At 46.5% G+C, this 24,684-nt stretch overlaps 1 protein-coding gene across 14 annotated transcripts in view; it reads left to right on the forward strand.

Annotated features, from left to right (window-relative positions):
• PCNT (pericentrin) overlaps positions 1-24,684 on the forward strand; it is an 820,497-nt gene that overhangs the window by 680,739 nt on the left and 115,074 nt on the right. For 10 of the 14 annotated variants that reach the window (XR_004539480.1, XR_004539479.1, XR_004539478.1 and 7 more), the window contains one exon: positions 11,579-11,627. The exons of the other annotated variants lie outside the window; for them this stretch is intronic. Coding sequence is in view for 1 of the 10 variants with exons in the window: in XM_033944852.1 (XP_033800743.1) it covers positions 11,579-11,627 (49 nt within the window). In the remaining 9 variants the exon portion in view is untranslated. The remainder of the gene's footprint in view (positions 1-11,578; positions 11,628-24,684) is intronic. 14 annotated transcript variants of the gene reach the window in all.

Below are 24,684 nucleotides of genomic sequence, written 5' to 3' on the forward strand. Positions count from 1 at the left end.
TAACGTAGAAGAAACTTTCCACTAAGAATCACAAAATTCTAACAATAGTGACCAAACTCTATCATGTACATTTGAGTGACCACATTTTATAGCGTAAACATGCTTAAATTTAGCAATAGAACACACATTGTGCCACCATAGGTTATAAGAAAGACTATAGCTTTTTTTCCAGTGGGATAGTATGGTTTTAAGTGCAATAAGTAATAGACACCACAGTAATTTACCCTGATCTTTAGATAGTGTGCGTGACAAACCATGTTTACCATAAATGATAATAGCTAATGAAATAATATCAATTTCTAAAATGGAACTAATTGTGGACCAGACTCTCTTCCAGAAGTCCAGATTTGGAGGGCAATTGAATATCATGTGGTCCAGAGTACCTATGTCAGATTTGCAAGACCAGCAGCAATTAGATTTGGCATCTGGTAGCTTAGACAGCTTATAAGGTATCCAAAATGCTCTATTCAACAAAAAATAAGCAAATTGGGACGCTACAGAAGAGTGTAGAGTGTGTTATTTCGATCCAAATGTTTCCCCAGTCTTGTGGTTTAATATGATATCCAGTATCCTTTATCCAAATATCCTTTAGTGCAGGGGATTCATCGAACTTTTCCTCAATGATGAAATTGTACCAGATAGCAGCTTTACCCTTTTATTTGAGTGCAACTTGGTTTAGTAGTGTGAGCAGGGTAGGCTGCTTCTTTTGGATTGTATGGCTTAAGGTGAGCCTTAATTGAGTGGCAAATTTGCAGCCATTTGTAATGTTGTGAATCCGGTAAACCAGGGGTGTCCAACCTGCAGCCCAATGAAGTATTTTGTGTGGCCCCAGTCGAGGGCAATGCAGTGTTTTCCTCTGCTGCCCCCGGGTGTTTACCGTCTTGCCGGCTCCCTCCTCTTTCTTACTGCAGCGTTTGCGCAGCCCCAGAAACATTTTTTTCGGCCAGTGCAGCCCAGGGATGCCAAAAGGTTGAACACCCCTGCGGTAAGCCATGAGTCTCTTGTAGTTGATGAAATGGAATCCAGGCTTTGTTGTCATAAAAGTATTGCAGAGACCAAATACCTAAAGCCTGCCAAATGGGCCAGTTAATTGGTTTCCCTTGTATCAGGATTTTAGGATTATTCCAAACACAAAGGTGAGTAGACTCCATCCATCGCAGTTCCATGAAGCTGTCCAATTCCTGGATTGCCAATCTAGAGGACTGAATAGGTTCCCTAAGTTTCATAGAGGCCGTGCTGTTCGCAAAGGCAGCTGAGCGTAGATCACAATTACCCATGGAAAACTGTTCAAAAAAGCAGTCAGGGAGGTGGTGTCGTGTGCGAATAATCAGTTAACCAGCAGGAACCATGTCTCATAATGAATGCAGTATGATAATCATGAAAACTGGGGAACCGGACACCACCAGTAGAAAGATTCCCTTTGAATTTCTTCAGACTTATACGAGGGGTGGAGTTGTTCCATAGGAATTTGGACAATATCGAGTCGATTTTTTTTTATATGCCAAAGGCGGTAGATACACAGGCAACATATTAAGTACGTGATTAATCACTGGTGCCACCATCATTTTGATGGTACTTAGCCTACTCCACTATGACAATCTCATTGGAGACCATCTAGAGGTCAGTTTAAGGACTGTGTCAAGAACATATTCAGTATTATATTCCACAGTTTGGGTGATAATGGTTCCAAAGTATAGCCCCAAGTACTTCAACTTTTTACCAGACCAATGAAGGCCAAGGTCAGTAATGTCACCATACAATTCCGGACAGTTCAATGCCATGATTTCAGTCTTAATATAGTTAAATTTATAACCAGAAATGTTTGAATATTGCGAAATCAGGATCAAGATAGGTTATATGGAATCAGGAGTCGTGTACAATAGAATGCATTTCAGTTTCACCACACTTAGCTCCAAAATTACATGGATGGGATCGAAGTGCAATAAGCAGGGGTTCCAGCGCAATATTAAACAGTAGTGGTGATAAGGGGCACCCCTGCTTAGTGCCTCTGGTGGGATTAAACAAATTTGAAGAGACCATCAATGTGTATTCTTGTGCTAGGTGAGGAGTAGAGCACCCAGAACATTGAAATAAAATCTTGATGGAAACCAAACCAGTTGGGGGTCACATGATGCAGCCTGCTTAACTGGACGTGTGGACGGAGAGCTCCCGCTCCACTGAATTGAAAACTGCGTTTAAGTCTGCCCTATCCCGCTCCCCCCAGGTACATTTGTGTCCTACCGGTTCGGTCCCTCCCTTGCATCGCAGGGGCACCTTCGGGGGTTGGCTGCCGAGTCGGGTATGCCCATTAAATCGGCCCGAAGTGCCCAGGATAAGCCTTTGCCTGCAGCTCCCAAGATGGCGGTGGAACAAGCTGCTTTCATGATCCCGGCCGGGGACTGGGTCGCGGATATCACCAGGTCCATGTCTGCAGCGTTGGCGGATCGGCTGAACAAACTCCAGTCGGCTGTGGATGAGGTGAATGAGAAATTTGTCCCACAGCCGACGCTTGCTGGAGGTGGAACAGTGGGTGTCCGATCAGGAGGACACATGCACGGGCCTGGCGACACAGATGGAGGAGCTCCGGAAGACAACACAGGAGCTGGCAGAAAAACTGGAGGAGCAGGAGAATCGAAGCCGCCGGAACAACCTGCGGCTCGTTGGGCTCCCGGAGACAATGGTGGACCAGGACCTGTACTGTATTTCCACTACCTGGCTGCCGGCTGCGCTGGGTCTGCCTGCGGACCAGACATGGCTGTGAGAGAGCCCTCCGTATCGGAGCCAAACCCGCTGATGGGAGAAGAGTGCGCACGACCATTGCCCGCTATACCAACTGGAGGGAGAAGGAGCTGATCCTCCAGGCTTATCATAAGAAAGGAGCCTTAGAATATGAGGGCTCCCGGGTGTTGGTCTTCAACGACTACTCTGTGCGGGTTGCGGCCCAGCGTAAGCTCATGGCGCCATTTTGCACGGACCTGCACAATCGAGGGGTGAGGTTTGCGCTGGTGTTCCCGGCCAAGTTGAGGGTTTGGCATGATGGCGCGACCCACACCGTGTCTACGGTCGAGGAGGCCAGGGCCTAGTTGGCGAAGATGCCCGCCTGAGGTGACCGCTTGGGCATTTGGTACCTGCACATCTTTCTCTGCTCTGGAGGGGCTTCTGGGGATGACTGAACCCGGGGGCATTTGTGTGCCTTCTTTGGGCCTCGGTGGCCCGGATAGTACCTGCTGGGACTGATCATCTGTTCTGTCAGCAGCTTTTGCGGAGAACGACGGGGCTCGGCTGCCCTGTCGGAACATCCTGAGAACTGATTTACATGCTGTGGTCCCAGGTGTTGAGAGTCCACCGGCTTGTGTCTGACCTTCTCCACTTCACCTGCTGTTCTGCTGGGACTTACCGGACTTTGTGACTGGGGGGGATGCGAGAGTGGGGAATTTGGGGGAGTGGGGCGGGGGCTCTTCAGGTAGGTTGGGGGGGATTGTCTTTGGGTTTGTGTGCCGTAGTGGTGCGCTTGTTTTGGGGGGTAGGGAGGTGGGAGGGGGAGGTGGGGAGTGTGCGTGGGTGTGTGTGTGTATGGGGACTGCTTGGAGAGGTTGGGTGGGGGGGTCCTTGGGGAGCACAGAATGCAACTTTTCTCTCGGAGCAGCGGAGCTCAGCTGGGAGGCTTGGACTGCTCCACTTTATCCTACTACTGCTGATCTGACACCTGAGTTGCCTGCTGACCCTGGTTAAGCATCACATCTTGCTGAGGGGAGGATGGAGGAGGGGCTTTCTTTCTTCATTCTTCCCTTTTCTTTACCTGTTATCACTGTATCTTTGCTACTGTTTCCCTTTGTTGTCTTTTACTGTGGCGGACTTGAAAGTGGTCTCGTTTAATGTCGATGGTATCCACTCTCCCATTAAGAGGGCTCGTGTCCTGACTGGCCTGCGCAAGGCAGGGGCGGACATTGCTTACCTGCAGGAGACCCATCTCACTCAGATTGAACATACCAAATTGAGGAAGAACTGGGTTGGTGAAGTCTATTCCTCCACGGTTAGTGGGCGGCAGCGTGGGGTGGCGATTCTGTTGCACAAACGGCTGCCATTCACGCTACATAAACTATTTCTTGATCGACATGGGAGATACATCATTGTTCTGGGGGAGGTCTGGGGTCTGAAAGTACTACTCTGTAACTTATATGCTCCGAATGTCTACTGTCATAAATTTTTTTCCACGGTCTTGTCCTTAGTGTCCACCTATCCTGAGTACCAAGTGATCCTGGGGGGGGGAGATCTCAATGTCACGGCAGCTCCTGGGGTGGACTGCAAACCTCCTAGGGCTAGCCTGAGGGATCATGACAACAAAGGGGTGGCTTCTTGATGAAACATTTAGATCTAGTTGATGTGTGGCGAGCCTTACACCCTTATGATTCTGAATTTACCTTTTACTCCCATGTGCACAAGGTTTACGCCCAGTTGGATTACCTTCTCCTTGATAAACAATTGTTCTCCTGAGTTACTAAATCTGAGATTATTGAGGCCACGATCTCTGACCATGAGATGGTGGGGCTTTCATTGACTTTTTCCAGGGGCTGACATGCTTCCTCTTGGAAATTGTCCCCGCATTTGTACCATGACCCCGAGTTGCGGACTTTTTTATGGGCGAGATGGGTAGATTACCAGGCTACTAACGCCACTCCGGAGGTGGGACCAGTGTCCTTTTGGTATGCGTCCAAGGCGGTCATGAGGGGCCACATTATAGCCTACTCAGCTGCTAAGTGCAAGGCACGAGAGGGGGAGCTTTTGAGTCTTACTCAGCAACTTCATGGGTTCCATAGGGCGCATTTAGCCACTTTGTCCGATTCGGACCGTCTGGCATACAAGGGGAAGAAAATAGAGGCCCTGCTCCTTCAACAAGCGAAACAGTCTCTCTTCTACCAAAGATATAATCTTTATCAATGGGGTGGTAAGGCGGGGAACTTCTCGCTAACTTGGTTCGCCCCTATAAAAAACGGCAAATTATCACTGCTATTCGAGATACCAAGGGGACCTGGCACGTGGGGGAGAAGCAGATAGCTGATCAGTTTGTACAGTATTACGCAGCCCTCTAAGGGAGGAAGCCACTGGATAGGGATGACCTGGCTGCTTTCTTTCAAGGCCTTCATGTTCCCAGACTGGATGACGACCAGGCGACCTTTCTGAGTCAGCCGATCACTCTCGAGGAGCTAAGGGCCTCTGTTAAATCTCTTAACTTAACTAAAGCGCCTGGGCCGGATGGGTTTGGGCCGGAATACTATCAGATTCTCCCTGATTTGATTGCGCAGCCCCTATGTGAGATGTATAATGCTGTGGCAGCGGAGGGGGGAGCATTCCCAGATAATATGGCCCATGTGGTCCTGATCCCCAAGCCCGGCAAAGATCCGGACTTGGTGGGTTCCTTTCGGCCCATCTCCCTCTTGAACCAGGACATTAAACTCTTGGCTATGACACTTGCGAAACGGTTGAACAGATTCCTTCCGGCCCTCATCCACACTGATCAGGTTGGCATTGTGCCAGGGCGCTATGCCTCTATGAATTTGTTGAAGGTCCTGGGAGCTATCTATGCTAGGTCGGGGAGGCTTGGAGGCAGTGGCAGGTCTGGACATGGAGAAGGCACTTGACAGTATTTCATGTGAATACCTTTTTTGGGTTTTAGGCCGGGGTGGATTCCAGGGTTCATTCTTGGCCCGGGTGTCTGCTTTATATACTAACCCTAGGGCGCGCCTTTTGATCAATGGGGGGACTCACCACGGACTTTGGGTTGCAGAGAGGCACCCGAAAGGGCTGTCTTCTGTCCCCACTTCTTTTTCTCCTGGCCATTGAGCCTCTGGCTGCTAAGTTATGGCAGGACGCGGGTATCCGGGGGATTCAGGTCAGTGGTCAGGAGTGTAAAATTAGCCTTTTTGCTGATGACATCCTGCTTTATTTCGACCAGGTCACCCCTCGCTTGACTGGAGCTCTGGATGTCATCAGGGCCTTTGGAGTAGAGAGCTGCATGGGGACGACGGGAATCCCGCGGGACCCGCGGGTTCCCCCTTCGGGTCACGGGGATCCTGTGGGGACGCCCCCGAGGGTAGCGGGGTTCCTGCGGGGCTGGATGTACTAAGTCGCGCGGCTTTTCTCCCTACCTGCTCTGCTTGCAGCACAGAGCCGAACGTAAGTCTTCCCGACGTTAGCGCTGACGTCGGGAAGACTTCCGTTCGGCTCTGTGCAGCAGGCAGGGTAGGTAAGGAGGAGTAGCCTCGCTGCTCGAGTGGCTACCAAGGGAGGGGGTGGTCCGCCCCGCCCCGGGTGCAGCACAGCCGGCCAGGTCCCCTTACTTTTGTGGCGCTTCCCCGACCGACCGACAACAGCCCTGGTCTGACAAACCTCCCTGCCCTTAACCGCGAATCTAAATTACCTTCTTACAGCAGCTGTAAGAAGGAAATTTAGATTCGCGGTTAAGGGCAGGGAGGTTTGTCAGACCGGGGCTGTTGTCGGTCGGTCGGTCGGGGAAGCGCCACAAAAGTAAGGGGACCTGGCCAGCTGTGCTGCACCCGGGGCGGGAGAGAAGGAGGGGGGAGAAGGACGCTGAAAGCACTGGGAAAGACAGGGGTGGAGAAGGACGCTGAAAGGCCATGGGGAAGACGGGGGGGGGAAGGACACTGAAAGCATTTGTGGAAGACAGAAGGGGGAGAAGGACGCTGACAGGACATGGGGAAGAGGGGGGGAGAGAAGGACGCTGAAAGCACATGGGGAAGACAAAGGGGTGGAGAAGGACGCTGAAAGGCCATGGGGAAGACGGGGGGGGGGGGTGGAGAAGGACGCTGAAAGGCCATGGGGAAGACGGAGGGTGGAGAAGGACGCTGAAAGGCCATGGGGAAGACGGGGGTGTGTGGAGAAGGACGCTGAAAGGCCATGGGAAGACAGAGAGGGAGAAGGACGCTGAAAGGACATGGGGAAGACAGAGGGGGGAGAAAGACACTGAAAGGACATGGGGAAGACAGAGGGGGGAGAAGGACGCTGACAGGACATGGGGAAGATGGGGGGGAGAAGGACGCTGAAAGGAAATGGGGAAGAGAGAGTGGGGAGAAGACGCTGGCAGGGAAGAAGACAGAGATGCCAGACTATGGGGGGAGCGGAGGGAAGAAGATAGGTGCCAGACCAATTTGGAAGGGGGGAGAAAGGGAGAGGCACAGTAACAGAGCAAATGAAGATGCAGAAGGAAGAGAGACAGTGGATGGAAGGAACTGAATGAGAACATGAGGAAAGCAGAAACCAGGCAACAAAGGTAGGAAAAGAATTCTATTTTTTTTTTTTTTTTTGCTTCAGGATAAAGTAGTGTATTAGTTGTGTTGATAAAAATTTATAAACAAATAGAAACCCGTTTACAAAGTATGTATTCTTCCCAATTAATATTTCCAAATTAATAAAGTCTTTTTGCCTATTTGTAAATGGGTTTCTACCAGAGCCTTTAATTCAGTAGCATAATTAAATGAAATAACTATTTCTGAAGTTTATAGGGACGGGCGGGGATGGAGGGGATTCCTCACAGGGACGGGCGGGGATGGAGGAGATTCCTCGCGGGGACGGGTGGGGACGGGTAGGATTCCTCACGGGGACGGGCAGGGACGGGTGGGATTTCTGTCCCCGCGCAACTCTCTATTTTGGAGCCCTCTCCGGCCTGCAGGTGAACTGTAGCAAGTCAGAGCTCCTGTTGTTGGGAGGTGGTCCTCCGGCAACGTGGCATGCCTTGCTGCCTATTCCTCCTACTACCAAGCCTATGCGTTATCTGGGCATTTTCCTTAGCACTGACCTAGCTACGCTTTATAATGCCAATGTCAAGCGGCCCAAGGCGGTCATTGGGAAGTTATGTCAGGCTTGGCAGGAGTTGTCGCTTGGCATTTTGGGGAGGGTGGCCCTGGTTAAGATGGTTATGATCCCAAAAATTCTGTACCCTCTGCAAACTATGCCACTCTGGCTTCAACGTCAGGATGAGCTATCCTTTAAAACGGCTATTTTGCGCTTTATTTGGAGATCTAAGGCTCCTCGGATTGGGATGCTTAAACTCACCCTGGATAAATGTTTGGGCGGTCTTAATGTTCCCGATCTTCGGATGTATAATGTGGCTGCGCTTTTCCGCTGGATTTATGAAGGTTACACATGGCATACTCGTTACTCCCCCGCAGCATGGATGGAGGGCTGGTGTTCTCTCTTTCAATTTCTGAATTTCCTTCATCTCCAAATGGATCCGGCGAGGAGGTATCAGCCTTGTTTCCGATTCTTTTGGCCATTTCGGATGGCGTGGCGGTGGTGGCGGCATAGACAGGGCTTGCCCGTGGACATATCCCCCTTCATGCGTTTTGAAGGCAACTCTCAATTCTTGGCGGGTTGGGGCCGGACGGTGTTTTGCGACTGGACTGCCGGGGGTTGCGTGACTATGGACCAATTGTTAGCGATAGGTCCTGAGGGCTTCCCTGCCTTCCAACAGATTAGGGATAGATGGGATCTCCCCTCCCAACACTTATTCTCCTACTTTCAACTCAGTCATTATTGGGATGTTGAACGGAGGGGCCGGGAGGGGGCTTGGGTCAAGGGACGCCTGAACACTCTTTTTTCAGTGACTCCTGAGTCTGCTAACACTCTGGCTTACTGGTACTACTTGCAGAAGTCTTCCATCCCCATGTCTGTACTTGCCCCATTGTGATCTCGCTGGAAACAGTAACTGGAGCAGAGTTTCAAGTTAAATAATGTTTTTGATTAATCGCTTAATCATATTTCAAAGCGATGAACATAGCAATAAAATTACAGTATTTAGGGAGCCGCACTTTCTGGCCTGTTTCAAGACCCTTTACACCTATACTAAATCCGCTTACTTTCAGGAGCTTCAGTTCAAGGTCCTTCACAGAGCTTACTTTACCAAGCAGCAGGGGGCCCGCTTGGGGCTTTGGGACAGTGCCCTCTGCGTTAAGGGCAAGTGTCAGGCCGGTACTTACCTACACTCCTTCCTGGAATGTTCCACACTGCGTATTTGGGGGGAAGTACTCCCCCTTCTGGAGCGCGCCGTCAGCTGCACTGTGGAGTGGGTTATGGGTTTCTCCTCCTGGGTTTGCAGATCTCCCTCCAGGATCAGGGGTTCGCTGTCCCTCAGCGCCGTTTCTTTTATAATGTTACCCTTCTTGTTAAGAAGTTGATCTTGACTTATTGGATGTCAGAGGTTTCGCCTCCAGCGCCTCAGTGGAGGAGTAGACTTCTAGAGATGGCCCACTTTGAGATTCGGTCTTATGCTAGCTCTTCAAATCTGGACAAGAGGCAGTATGTTCACTTGTGGGAGCGACTGAGGGAGGTGGTTGAGGTCTGAGGGTTGCACAGGCTGGGGGGGTCTACTGGCACATCCGCACTCTTTGTTCTTCTTTTCTTCTTTTTTCCTTCTTTCTCACTTTCTCCTTCTCTCTTCTTTTTCTCTCTTCTTCCCTCCTTTCTCTCTTCTTCTCCCCTTTGATCCAGCTTACGCTTTCTGTTGGGTCTCGCATCTGGAGGTCCCTTGAGGATGGGTTGGGGGTGGGTTGGTGTGTCTGGGAGTGTGTTTGTTCTGTGATTTGATTTGGATTGATTGAGGATGCAAGTGCGGTGAAGAGCGCAGTGGTTGGTCCCCTTTGGGGACGTTTAAACACAAAATGGTGGAAGGTTGTGACGATAGCTCTTTGTTCTTCAGTACTTTCTTGTTTTTTTTTTGTGCCATCTTTGGATATTATATGCTATGCCCCGTAGTGCCTTCTTGTTCTGCTGTGCTTATGGGGGGCCAAGATCGGGGGAGTTGATGTTCTTCCTATTCTTGCTGCTTATCTGTGATGTTTGGCGGTTTTTGCACTTATGTTTTGTATCTTGCCTGAATCTGGTTGTGACCTTTTTCACTTTCAATAAAAATATGTTTAAAAAAAAGAAACCAAACCAGTTCATAATATGAAATAAGAAAGACCATTCTATGAAGTCAAAGGCCTTCTCCGCATCTAAGGCCATAGCCACTAAGGGAACATCAGAATGGTTGGCATGATCAATGACATCTGTGAATGTCCTAGTGTTGATGCTGGCAAGGCAACCTTTCATAAATCCGTTTTGTTCTGGCATGATGATATTCAGTAAAACCATAACCTAGTTGCTAGAGTCTTTGCAAAAATTTTGGCATCAGTGATAGAGGTCTGTAACTTGATATCTTCATCGGGTCCTTATTAGGCTTAGCAATACTATAATGGTAGCCTCAGTAAACGACCCTGTAACATTACCCGAGTCTATCAGGAAATTGAAAAATGAGAGTAAATGTGGTATCAAAAGTGTTTCAAAAGCATTGTAAAACTCTGATGCGAGACCATCCGTTCCAGGTGATTTCGCTCTAGCCATTGAGGCTATAGTTGACTATCTCATCTGCTGTTAAGTCTATAGTTAGGATTTGATTGTCAGCATCCGACAAAACTGCATGGGGCAGGTCTGTTAAAAATAGATTGGTAGCAGCTGCATCAGCAGTATATAGGTGGCTATAGTAATTCTGAAACTGTTCCAGTATATCTGAATGATCTGTTAGGAGCAAGTTGTCATCAGTTTTTATGGCAGAGATGTCAGTTTTATCTTGTCTACCCTTAAGATAGTTATCAAGACCATGCCCACATTTATTAGATTCCATATAATGGTAGGCTGAGTGAGAAAAAATCTGTTGAGCTGCCATTCTACTAAGCTGTACATTATATTTGTATTTAAGAGTTTGCAAATTGTTGTAGAATTTGCATATTTGAAGGACAATTACTGTGTTGGGTTTCACATGCCTTAATCTCCGCCTCGAGACTTAGAAGATGGTCTTTGTCCTGTTTCTTCTTGTGGGCAACGTACAATATGATCATGCCCCTAACGTAGGCTTTCAATGCATCCCAAAGTACGATTGGAGAAGTGTCACCAGGACGATTCAGATCAAAATAATCTTTTATGGCTTTAGAGGTAAAAGTAATGAAGAAGCAGACTGTTGTTGAATCGCCACTGCCTGCATGGCGAAGGTTGTCCAATACCTGAAAAAGTGATCAACACAGCAGCATGGTCTGACACAGTTATTCCTTTTTTGTCTGAAACCTGGACATATTGCACCCAGTGGTAAACTAACCAAAAAGTAGTTATTTGTGAGTACAAATTATGTGGTGCTGAGAAGAAAGTATACTCTAAATCTGTATCGTGCATAAGTCTCCATGGGTCTGTCAGTTTAAATTGTGTGATGAGGTCTTGCAACTTATGCCAAGACTTAGTTTTTTTATGAACATAAGTGGACGTCCTATTTTTACAGGGTCTAAAATCAGGTTGAAGTCACTTCCTAATTAACAGGGCAGATCAACATAAGCATGCAGGTGATCAGTGATGTCATTGTAAAAATTGACATCATCAATGTTAGGGCCATAGATATTCATGAGCATAATTTTACTCCCTGCTATATCTACTAGTACCAGAATCCATTGACCCTGGGTGTCAGTGTACTGGGATATGATGGTAATATCAGGTCTATTACGAATGAACATTAACACACCATTTTTTCTATCTATTGAAGGAGAGAAAATGCCAGGTAGTGAGACTTTCTTGGATTCACAGACATCAAGGTGTGTTTCCTGCATCATTATAATATCTGCATTATAATCAGCAACATAATTAAGTATTTTTTTCCTTTTGATAATGTTATTCAAGCCCTTGACATTCAGAGTTAAGCAAATAAGAGACATGTCACGTTATACAAAATGAGTCAGCATACATGGAGGCTAGAATGGCAATCGCTAAAACAACATGAAGTGAAATACTATTATGGCTGTCATCTATCAACAATAAAGAAACAATATACAAGAACCCATTATGTATTGGGTGAGGTTTAACATGGGCCAGAGAACCCACCGGAAGGGTCTAACCGAAACAACACAGCGTGAAATATAAAATGTACAGTAATATTATCATATCACATTGTCACCAACCGGCTCAGGACAATGGGCCCTGAGCGGCTGGGACAAGGGAGTTGTGCTCTTGTGAGCTGCGGTGGGCTGCACAAGGAAAATTAGTGGAAGAAAAGTACAGCCACACCAGGTAAGTGTAGTTGCTTAAATTAAACTCAGGATTTATTCTTTCATTGGCTTTAAACATAAAGCTTGTCAGGATATTTCTGCGATTAGCAAATAGTCCCAAAACAGTAAAAAGAAAAAAAACCACAAAACAGCAAACTGTCCAAAAAGTGGAAATGTCCCAGTTCAAGTCTTTTTCTAAGAGTCAGGCTATTGGTTTCAGCCCCTACTCATTTCCATGCAATGAAAAAACAAAACATTCAAATACCAACAGTCTTTAAACTTGACTATTGCAGCACTAGTCAGAGCTACTGCTGTGACTATCCCAGCAGCTTGAATACTGGGCAGGCAGTGCGCTTCACGTGGTGATATACTGCCAAACAGGCCCACAATCCCACCACTAAATACGTGAGGCGAACCCCCACTACCTGGGCTGGTAACAGTCCTTTCTCATGTAAGAGAAACACAAAAAAAAAACTTTCACAAAAGTCTTTTCAATCTTCTGGAGCTCTTGGTTTCTAAAGCTCCTACAAGGCATGACATAACTTTGGAAGTCCTTCATACAATAAGGTTTATCAAGTTTATTAACAAAATTTGATTAATCGCCTATTATAATCACTAAGCGATGTACATTACAATATATAATAAGTTAAAAAGAGGTTCACAATTTAACAACAAACATTTAACTAAAACAAACATATAGTAGGGAAGGAAAAAAATAAAAGTTACAATTTTTGTTTAAAATAGAAAAGTGGGGAGAACAATAGGTAAGGGTACATAAAAATCTCAGCTACTCACTTTTATTCCATGAGCGGCTTGCCTTCCATGAAGCAAACTTCCATTGGCAGAATCTCCCTCACTGGAGCAGCAGATGGATCCAGGTCAATTTCCATGGCTTGAGGTTCTTCATTCTCCTTCAAAGCAGATTCTTCTCTGGCTTCCATCAGCTCCATAGATTCCAGTGGAGAACTGCCATTAGTATCTCCCAGCCCTGAGCTCTCCTGCCTGTCCTGTGCCTCTCCTCCTTTTAACTGACTTCCCAGGAGTTTCCTCTCTGGGCAACTAGTTTGCAGCCCCGCCCCCCAACCCTCAGGTGGGAAGTATTTCTTATCAGCAACCCTGGGCCTGAGAGGGGGATGGGCGCTCTGCACTCGTGCTCTCTGACTCCCTCTAGAGAGCAAGGGAGAAATAGCATCAGGAGAATCAAGAAAAGGTTTATCGGTAACATTGGGGGAAGGGTTGGCCTTTAAACTGGGCTCTGCACTAGGGACACACCTAGCAGGCATAGGCTGCGTACCACAACATGCAATAATTGTTAAGCTCTCAGACCAGATGCTGCCAGAAAAGTAATGTTCCAGTCCCCACATGTGAGGAAGTAAACAGGCAGGGATGAAAAGTAAGAAAAGCAGCTAAAGATATACCCATCAGGCATTGTCAATTCCGGTGGGCAACAGCTTTTCCAGGTAGCGAGTACCATAGGTTTAGTAAAAATCCTTGGTGCAGTTTATTTATTAAATTTTCTATACCATTCTCCCAGGAAAGCTCGGAACGGTTTACATGAGTTTATTCAGGTACTCAAGCATTTTTCCCTGTCTGTCCCGACAGACTTACAATCTATCTAGCGTACCTGAGGCAATGGGGGATTTAAGTGACTTTCCCAGGGTCACAAGGTGCAGCGTGGGTTTGAACCCATAACCCCAGGGTGCTGAGACTGTTGCTTTTAACCACTGCGCCACACTCTCCCCTTGTTATAGGGGACACACATTTTCGCGTGATAAAGCATTCCAAACTTGGCTTCCAATGATTTCAACTTAGGCCGGTACCCCAGGAGTTGTTTACGGGTCTTGGCTGTTTGTTTACACAAGTCCGGCACGAACAGTAGAATGCGACCCTCAAATTTAACCAGGTTGTTAAGACGGGCCTTCTGCATAATGTCAAGTACTTGAGTGTAGCGCAGCAATTTCACTACCACTGCATGTGGGTATTTGTCGGTGTACGTAGTATGTGCAGGCACCCTGTGAGCTCTTTCAATCTCAAAGGGCTGCGTGAATTCAAGGCCTAGTAGCTTCGGCAGCATGGATTCCAGGAATTTCAGCATATCACGATCTTCACGTGCTTCGGGTAGCCCTAAAATTACTATGGCGAGCACGATTGTTAGAACCTTCCACTTCGGATTCTAATCTCTCGATTCGTTTTACCTGCTGCTGCAATGTGCTGATATTCTCTTTATTAACAGAGATTTTAGTCTCTGCACACTCCATCCTTTGATTTAAATCAGTGAGTTCGGCTCTGTACGTGGCAAACTTTGTTTTAATTTCCTCAGAGTTGCTCTTCAGAGCCGATATTAGTGCACGTAGCCCACGCATTTCCTCCAGGAGAGTGCAGACCATTTCGTCGTCAATCTTTTCAGGCGTTTTAACTGAGGATGCTGGGTCCGGATTGCACCGCTTAACTGATTTAGTTGTAGCCATAATCACACGCTAACAATTTAAGCAGGGTAGTTGAACGATGCGTAGCCAATTAATGATGATATTGATTCTTTATAAAAAATCACGCAGGAGCTCCAGTTTTAGGCGACCATACCGTGCAGTGCTCTCTAGTGCCCCCCCCCCCAATAAAAAGTTACTTTAAAAATGCAAATACAGTAGATCTTTTCAAGAGAAGGAAAGTGAAAGAACTAAAGGACATAAATTGTGATTGCAGGGTGGTCGACTAAGGAGTAATGTCAGGAAGTACTTTTACATGGAAAGCATGGTAAATGGCTGGAATTTCATCCTGTGGGAGGTTGTGGAGATGAAAATGATGATAGAATTCAAAAATGTGTAGGATAAACAAAAAGGATTCCTATATGGAAAGAGATTGGAATTAAAGCAAAAGTTAGCAATACTTAGATCAGTGTCTCGTGAACTATTTCCAGCTGCGGCACACTAAACAGGTGGCTCAAGAGCACCCGTAAGTGTATGGATGTCAATGCAATAACATCACACGCACACGTGATGTCATCACATCGACGTCTGTGCATGCATGAAGGCCCTGCAGACACGGTCTTGAGTCAGCAGTGAGGGGAGGGGGATCAATAGCAGAGGCGCAAAGAAGAGTAGAGGTTCCAGTGTCGGCTGACTTGTCTATAGGATGTGCCTCTATCCGCAAGAGGCACATCTTATAGGCAGTCAACTGGCACCGGTGACTCTCTTCCTCGCTGACATCTCACAGCACACTTAAAATCTGTGCCAAGGCACACAGTTTGCGATTCACTGATTTAGATGATAACTGCTGTAATTGGGAAGTAAATGCTTGGCAGACTATTTCAGTCTTTGCCCTGATAAAGGCAAGGATAGATTAGGATCAAGAATAAATTTAAATTGCATCATATGCTATGAGTATATTTTGTGGGGCAGACTAGATGAACCATATAGGTACTTTATCTGTTGTCATTTGCTATGTTGTTATGAGAATCCACCAATGACATATTACACCTGGGGGTGGGATGGAGGGGGAGGGACTGGCATGGTGCTAGGTTCATGTCCTTTTATTAGTTGTCATATAGGTACCATTCTTCCAAGGGGGGGGGGCAGGAACCTTCATGCCTGCAACAGAAAAGCCATAATAATCCTGTGCCCCCCCTAGGTTCATAGAGATATATGGAAATGTAGATAAAAGCATTGTTGCACATGTTTCAGTGCAGCCAGTGAGCTGCTATCAACCTCTACACAGAAGAGCTACTGTTAATTCTTGCCACCTGCTGGCTATCTGTGTTTGTCTGTCATATGAAAAGTTAGTAGTGCTCTGGATGTTGAAGACAGGGGAGTTTTTGGTACATAAGAATAGCCTTACTGGGTCAGACCAATGGTCCATCAAACCCAGTAGCCCGTTCTCATGGTGGCCAATCCAGGTCACTAGTACCTGGCCAAAACCCAAGGTGTAGCAATATTCCATGCTACCGATCCAGGGCAAGCAGTGGCTTCCCCCGTGTCTTTCTCAATAACAGACTATGGAGTTTTCCTCCATGAACTTGTCCAAACCTTTCTTAAAACCAGCTACGGCTATCTGCTCTTACCACATCCTCTGGCAACGCATTCCAGAGCTTAACTATTCTCTAAGTGAAAAAAAATTTCCTCCAATTGGTTTTAAAAGTATTTCCCTGTAACTTCATCGAGTTTCCCCTAGTCTTTGTAATTTTTGATGGAGTGAAAAATCGATCCACTTGTACCCGTTCTACTCCACTCAGGATTTTGTAGACTTCAATCATATCTCCCCTCAGCTATCTCTTTTTCAAGCTGAAGAGCCCTAACCATGTTAGTCTTTCCCCATATGAGAGGAATTCCATCCCCTTTACCATCTTGGTCGCTCTTCTTTGAACCTTTACTAGCGCCACTATATCTTTCTTGAGATAAGGAGACCAGAATTTAACGCAATACTCCAGATAAGGTCACACCATGGAGTGATACCAGAGGCATTATAAATTCTTAGTCTTGTTAACCATCCCTTTTTTAATAATTCCTAGCATCCTATGTGCTTTTTTGGCCGCCGCCGCACATTGGACAAAAGATTTCATCGTATTGTCTACGACACATGTGTCAAACACAAGTTCCGCGGGCCAAATCCGGCCCGCCAGGCCCTGCAATGTGGCCCGCACCACGCTGTCATCACTGCACGCCGCTGCGTTCCATCACAATGACGCGCGGTGACATAGGAGGCTTGTGATCTCGCCGGCCGTACTTGCTATCTATCTCCCCCCATCGACCGCCCCCCCAGCCGACCCGCGACCCCCCTGGCCGACCCCCACGACACCCCCACCCCCCTTCCCCGTACCTTTCTGTAGTTGGCCGGACAGACGGGAGAAAAACCCGCCTGTCCGGCAGGCAGCCAACGACGGAATGAGGCCGGATTGGCCCATCCGTCTCAAAGCTCCGCCTACTGGTGGGGCCTAAGGCGCCTGGGCCAATCAGAATAGACCCGGGAGCCTTAGGTCCCACCAGTAGGCGGAGCTTTGAGACGGATGGGCCAATCCGGCCTCATTCCGTCGTTGGCTGCCTGCCGGACAGGCGGGTTTGGCTCCGGTCTGTCCGGCCAACTACAGAAAGGTACGGGGAACGGGGGTGGGGGTGTCGTCGGGGTCGGCCAGGGGGGTCGGAGGTTCTTGGGGGGGGCGGTCGATGGGGGGAGGGGGGTTTGTGTCGAGGGCAGGAGGGCCTGGGATCCCTCCTGCCCGTAATGTAGTGCGGGGTGGGGGTAGGGGGTCGCCATGGTCAGGAGGGTTTGGGCTCCCTCCTGGCCTGAACAACTAGCGGGGGGGGGTCGCCAGGGCCAGGAGGACTTGGGCTCCCTCCTGGCCCGATATTGTCGGGGAGTTGGGGAATCGGCGGGGCAAGAGGGCTTGGGCTCCTTTTTGCCCCGATCGTGTCGGGGAGTTGGGGGGGACAAGAGGGCTTGAGCTCCCTCTTGCCCCGATCGTGTTGGGAGTCGGGGAGTCGGCGGTCCTTCGGGGTGGGGGTGCAGGTGCGTGCGAGCGGTCCTGCTTGGGGTGAATCGGACGTCGGGGGGGGGGGGAACTATGTAAAAAAAAACAGATACAGAGTTTTCAAACTGTCAGTTTGTCAAGAAACACCATTGCAGACAGAGTTCAAGAACTCTCAGGAAATCTATCATCACAGCTGGCCGAACAGGCATGCAGTTATCTCGCTTTTTCACTTGCTATCGATGAAAGCACAGACAACACTGATACAGTGCAGCTGTCCATCTTTATACGTGCTACGAAGACCGACCTCTCTGTCACTGAGGAACTTTTGGATGTAGCTGCCATGCATGGGACGACGACTGGTAGAGATATATTTGAGGCTGTGGAGAAATCTATAAATAATTTTAAATTACCCTGGGAAAAGTTGGTGGGGCTAACTACCGATGGCGCACCTTCAATGTGCGGAGAAAAGAAAGGCTTGGTTGGACTAATGAAGGAAAGAATGCAAAAAAGTCACTGCCACACACCCTTGATTACTTATCATTGCATTATCCACCAAGAGGCTATGTGTGGAAAAGTTCTGGACATGAATGACATAATGACCACAGTCATTAAAACTATTAACTTTATAAGGGCACGTGGCCTGAATCATCGCCAGTTCCAGCAGTTTTTACAGGAGGTGGGTGCAGAGCATGGAGACGTGCCATACCACACAGAAGTAAGATGGCTGAGCAAGAGCGCAGTCCTCAAAAGATTTTTTTGAGCTCAGAGAACAAATTGCTCTTTTCATGGAAAGTAAAGGAAAGCCCTTGCCTGAACTGTCGGATCCCGCCTGGCTATGTGATTTTGCTATAATGTGTGACATATGTGAGCATCTCGCCCAACTGAATCTGAAGCTGCAGAGACGCAAACAAGTCATCACGAAGATGTCTGACATGATCACAGCATTCCAGCGTAAACTTCAACTATGGAAGTCCCAACTGGAACAGGACAATCTTGCCCACTTTCCCGTTTGTTTGAGTATCTCAACCACTATTTCTGGTACTTTTCCTTGCAGTCGGCTGGCTACCAAAGTTAGCCGTTTACTAAGTGAATTTGAGCGGCGCTTCTCTGACTTTAGAACACAGCACTCAGGCTTTGACATCTTTGCCAATCCTTTTACAGTTGATGTCAACAATGTGCCCCATCACCTTCAGATGGAGATAATCGAGCTTCAGTCTGACAGTGGCCTGAAATCAAGGTTTCAGGATGTTGAAATTGAGGACTTCTACCCTCTACTGCCCCCTGACTCAATGCCAGAGCTCCGACTTCATGCTGCCCGTATTCTATCCATGTTCGGGAGCACCTATCTTTATGAACAGATGTTTTCAATAATGAATCTGAACAAAAACAAGCACAGATCACGCATTACCGATGACAACCTCCATGCTGTTTTGCGGGTTGCTACAGCCCAAGAAATAAAACCGAACATTGACTCATTGATACGGGGAAAACGGTGTCAGACATCTAGCCAGAAAACAAAACAATGAGCATTTTAGGTACATTCCAATATTACTGTTTTGCTTGATACCAATATTACTGTTTTACTTGATAGCATGTGAGTTGGTTAACAGCACTGTTAAGGAAAAGATTGTTCCACTCATTTTAAATTCACATTTCTGGTTAACATTGTCAGTTTATGACTGTTCAGTAAACCATTCGGCCCGCGATTTAGGCTGGATTTTAGATTTTGGCCCCTTCTCTGATTGAGTTCGACACCCCTGGTCTACGATGACACCCAGATCCTTTTCTTGAGCACTAATCCCCAAGGTGGACCCTAGCATCCGGTAATTGTGATTCAGGTTATTCTTCCCAATGTGCATCACTGCATTTGTCCACATTAAGGGCTCCTTTTACTAATGTGCGCTAGCATTTTTAACACATGCAGCAGATTAGCACACACTAACCCTGTGCTATGTGGCTAGAACTAACACCAGCGCAATTCTGGCGTTAGCGTCTATAACGCGGGGTATTGTAGCGCATGCTATTCCATACGTTAATGCCCTAACGCAGCTTAGTAAAAGGAGCCCTAAATTTCATCTGCCATTTGGACGCCCAATCTTCCGATTTCCTAAGGTCCACCTGAAATCCGTATGTTATAACAACTTTGAACAGTTTTGTGTCATCTACAAATTTAATCACCTCACTCGTCATCCCAGTTTCCATATCATTTATAAATAAGTTAAATAGCACCTGTCGCAGTACAGACCCCTGTGGCATTCCACTGTTTACTATCCTCCATTGAGAAAAATGACCTTTTTTAATTCTTTATTTAAATGTTCAGAAATACAATTCCAAACATTAAATCATCTTGAACAGAAAGTTTGATGAGACATATAGATTTTTAAAAATATATTTCAAATCCAAATTTATGTAAAAGGGAAAAGAAAATAATAAACAAATAATCAATCTCAAGTCCTCAATTTAAACTAATCCAAGATTCATTTTGAGTGATTTAAACATAAGGAAACTAAAATACATGAGATACAAATATAGCATGTGCTGGGTAGAGAATTAATCTAAATTTTAGAGGTTGTTATAATTTCTTTATCAAGGCTTTTTAGAGACAGAACAAACCTGTCAATTGGGATGGGTCATAGAAGACATATTTAAAAGATTTATATCTAATTATGCACTTGCATGGATATCGCAAGAAAAGGACTCCTCAAATTGAGGTTACTGCAGGTCTCATCAGCAGGAATTGATGCCTTCTTTTTTGGGTATCTTTGGAGACATCAGGGAATATTAATATTTCTGTCCCCAAAATTCTTTAATTTTGTTTTTGAAGAACATCCTCAATATCCATTCTTTATCAGGAGCAAGCACCACTGTTGCCAAAAGTGTTGCTGGTTTTCCAAGTACTTCATCAGAAGTTTCCAACAGTTTGGAAACATCAATAGACTTCTCCTGATAAGATTGATCTTCATTCTGTTGTTTTTTTTATTTTTCTTATTTAATGGAAGATAATACACCCTTACAAAGGGAGGTATTGATTGTTCAGATACATTTAACACTTCTAGAAAAGATCTCTTTAACATATCTTGAGGAGATATTGTAGGAATTTTGGGGAAGTTTATAAAACGTAAATTATTAGCCCTTTTACTGTTCTCAAGAGATTCAATTTTTCTCCTTATAATATTACTATCTTTAATTTGCGCTTCTTGGGTGTTCTTAATTACTTTAAAGTCAGTAATCATACTCTGAGTCTCACTTTTACGTACTATCACTTCTTGTTTCAATAGGGATATATCTTCTTTCTGTGCATTCAGTTTTTTCTCTATTTCTTTTACTTGAGGAGAAAGTGTTTTCCCCAGATTCATTACTAAGTCCCAGAGAGCCTCCAGTGTAACTTCTGGAGGTTGGTTATCAAAGAAAAATCCTGCAGTGCAGTATCCGTTATACCAGATATAGGTTTTACCTCAGTTTTTCCTTGTTCCAGCTCATCAGTTGTTCTTTCAGCCACAGGTAGCTCCTGAGGATTTGAAAATTCCCCTGCTGACTCCAGTGGCAAGCACTGCCTCTCCGGACATGCTCAGATCCTGCAGAGAGCTTGATTGCTGTGGCTGTGGAGGCGGAACTCTATGGTCTGGGCTCAGAGTGGCATCCAGCCCAAGGATATCCGCAGCGGCGTCACTCACTGCCGGCATCTCCTGTGGGTGATTCCCAGACAGGCTTAACTCTCCTGTAAGTCGCTGTAGAATTTCATCAATCATGCCAATAAAAGGGGTCATCGAGCATCAGGAGGCTCCACCGGCACCTTTCCCTCTTCTTTTCAGCATTTTGCGAGCCAAAGAAAAGAAACTTTGGGAAAATTTCTATGCATCTCCAGCTAACAGGCTGCAGTGGCCATCTTAGTTCGGTATCAAAATGACCATTTAACCCTACCCTCTGTTTTCTTTTTTTTTTTTTTTTTTTTATATTATTTATTTATAGAATTTTTTACAAAATTTCCAAGCATATACATCTTGTACAGTAAAGTGAGATCACACAACATATTAAATTAACATTCCAAAATTAATATTACTACAAGGAACTTCTAATCTAGCTGATCTCACACTAGTCCTCAATATTATTAGATCCATAATTAAGAGTAGAACAAATATAATTCAAATTAGTTAAATAAGAAAAAAAATCCTTTTCTGACTAAAGTGCAGGGAATTAACCTTAAATAGACGTTATGTTGTTATTATTCCTTTTTCTAGACGTTTCACTGAGATAAAGCTAATCAACTGAGATGGCTCTGTAAATATATACTTAAATGATAAATATCTAACTACACATTTACATGGATATCTCAAAAAGAAAATACCCCCTATTTGGGTCACTCCAGGCTTAAGAATTAAAAATTCTTTCCTTCTTTTCTGAGTCTCTCTAGAGACATCAGGAAAAATCTGAATATGCTGCCCCAGGAAGTCTTTGGATCTGTTTTTGAAGAAAAGTTTTAATATCCAATCTTTGTCTGGAGCCAAAGCGACAGACAACAAGAGAGTAGCTGGAACAGCCAGTTCCCTATCTGATTGTTCCAGTATTGCCGAAATGTCCATTGACCTCTCCCGGGGTTCCTCAATTTTCCCTTCTTCTTTGGATATGGGCTTAGCAGGTAGGTAATACACTCTTGTAAGAGGAGGTAAGGAGTTTTCAGGAATTTCCAAAATTTCCATAAAATATCTTTTCACCATTTCTCTAGGAGAAGTTGACAGGATTCTTGGAAAATTTATAAATCTCAAATTATTTATACGACCATTATTCTCCTGCACCTCCAACTTCTTCCTGAGTAATATATTATCTTTAACCAACATATCTTGATTTTGTTTCAGTAAACTTAACTCCTTATTTGTATTTTGTGTCTCAGTTTTAAATTGTAACATATCCTGCTTTAAAACTTTTATTTCTTCCTTTTGTTCTTTTAATTCTTTATCCAAACTTTTTATTTGAGGATTTAAGGAATTCCCCAAATTCACTACCAAGTCCCATAATGCTTCGAGTGTGACTGTAGGAGGTTTTGTAGGTGAAAAAAGTTGTAATGGTGTAGTATCTAAATGTTCAGAAATTAGCTTTACCTCAGTGTGGTCTTGTATTCCTCCAACCTCTGTTGTTGTCCCGGTCGCAAGTCCCGTTGTCATATTCAGCAAGCCCTCCATACTAGCCTCTGTGGACAAAGAACTAACCACCTCCTCAGGTGGGTTCTGGTCCCGTGGTGAGCTAGTAGCTTGCGGCGTGGGTTGGAGGGGTGGCGTCCTAACGTCGGGGCTAAGAGTGACTTCATGCTCAGGGGAGCCCACCGTACTACTCTCCGGGGGTATCCCCAATGAGCTAGCACCCGACCCTTCTTGTTCCCGTTGTAGGCGTCGGAGAAAATCATCAATAGTAACCACTGGAGTTAAGGGTCGCCGGGAGGCTCCTCCGGCGTTCCTTCCTCGTCTTTTTGGCATTATTAAGAAAAAGAAGAAAAGAGAAAAACTTCAACGCCGTCCTCACTGCAGTAGTTAAGGAATATATACTTCTTGGATCCAATAATAGGGAGCAGGATCTGATCCGGATCTAAATAATCCATATAAATTTCCCACTACCGGCTCCCGGTCTCCACGTGGCTCCTAAGGGGCTCCCAAGGGGCCTTGCGTGCCCCTTAGGGCACGCCCCTTCGGCCACGCCCTGCGGCCGCGCGGCTGCGGCCGCAACCACAGCAGCGGGTGCTTTAAATAATATCGGAGACGGACCCGGTGACGTCAGGGGTCCGTCTCTGCTAGTGCCTGCATGCACCGCCAGCCAGCCAGGAGAAAGGAAAAGCCGTCGCCGTTCACTCCGGGGTCAGCACGGGACACCCCACAACTCCTCTCCGGTCCAGTAAGCTGCTCCCAGCACAGTCACAGCAGCGGGTGCTTTAAATAATATCGGAGACGGACCCGGTGACGTCAGGGGTCCGTCTCTGCTAGTGCCTGCATGCACCGCCAGCCAGCCAGGAGAAAGGAAAAGCCGTCGCCGTTCACTCCGGGGTCAGCACGGGACACCCCACAACTCCTCTCCGGTCCAGTAAGCTGCTCCCAGCACAGTCACAGCAGCGGGTGCTTTAAATAATATCGGAGACGGACCCGGTGACGTCAGGGGTCCGTCTCTGCTAGTGCCTGCATGCACCGCCAGCCAGCCAGGAGAAAGGAAAAGCCGTCGCCGTTCACTCCGGGGTCAGCACGGGACACCCCACAACTCCTCTCCGGTCCAGTAAGCTGCTCCCAGCACAGTCACAGCAGCGGGTGCTTTAAATAATATCGGAGACGGACCCGGTGACGTCAGGGGTCCGTCTCTGCTAGTGCCTGCATGCACCGCCAGCTAGCCAGGAGAAAGGAAAAGCCGTCGCCGTTCACTCCGGGGTCAGCACGGGACACCCCACAACTCCTCTCCGGTCCAGTAAGCTGCTCCCAGCACAGTCACAGCAGCGGGTGCTTTAAATAATATCGGAGACGGACCCGGTGACGTCAGGGGTCCGTCTCTGCTAGTGCCTGCATGCACCGCCAGCCAGCCAGGAGAAAGGAAAAGCCGTCGCCGTTCACTCCGGGGTCAGCAAGGGACACCCCACAACTCCTCTCCGGTCCAGTAAGCTGCTCCCCTACCCTCTGTTTTCTATCCGATAACCAATTCATAATCCACAACCAATCCGATCCATAATCCGATAACCAATTCATAATCCACAACTGAACTTTACCACCTATCCCATGACACTTTAATTTTCTCAGGAGCCTCTCGTGAGGAACTTTATAAAAAACTTTCTGAAAATCTATATCAACCGGCTCACCTTTATCCACATGTTTATTCACACCTTCAAAGAAGTCAAGCAAATTTGTGAGGCAAGATCTTCCTTGGCAGAACCCATGCACTAGACTTTCCCTATGGGTAGATTTGAGTTGTAGGGTACCTAGCCTTTCCCTTAATGCTCAGCTCTAAGGCCCCTTTCTTCTCAAGTCTATAGTCCTATAGTGTGTTCCTATCTCAAATATCCAATATTATATCATTGTTTCAGTCTTCATTGTACCTAAGGTCATAACTCTTTTTTTTTAATCTTCCTCTCCTTCCTGATGGTAATGAACAGCACCTTTGTGGTGCATCTGTGGGGTCTGTATG

Source organism: Geotrypetes seraphini, chromosome 5 (assembly GCF_902459505.1).
Source record: "Geotrypetes seraphini chromosome 5, aGeoSer1.1, whole genome shotgun sequence".
NCBI classification, from domain to species: domain Eukaryota; kingdom Metazoa; phylum Chordata; class Amphibia; order Gymnophiona; family Dermophiidae; genus Geotrypetes; species Geotrypetes seraphini.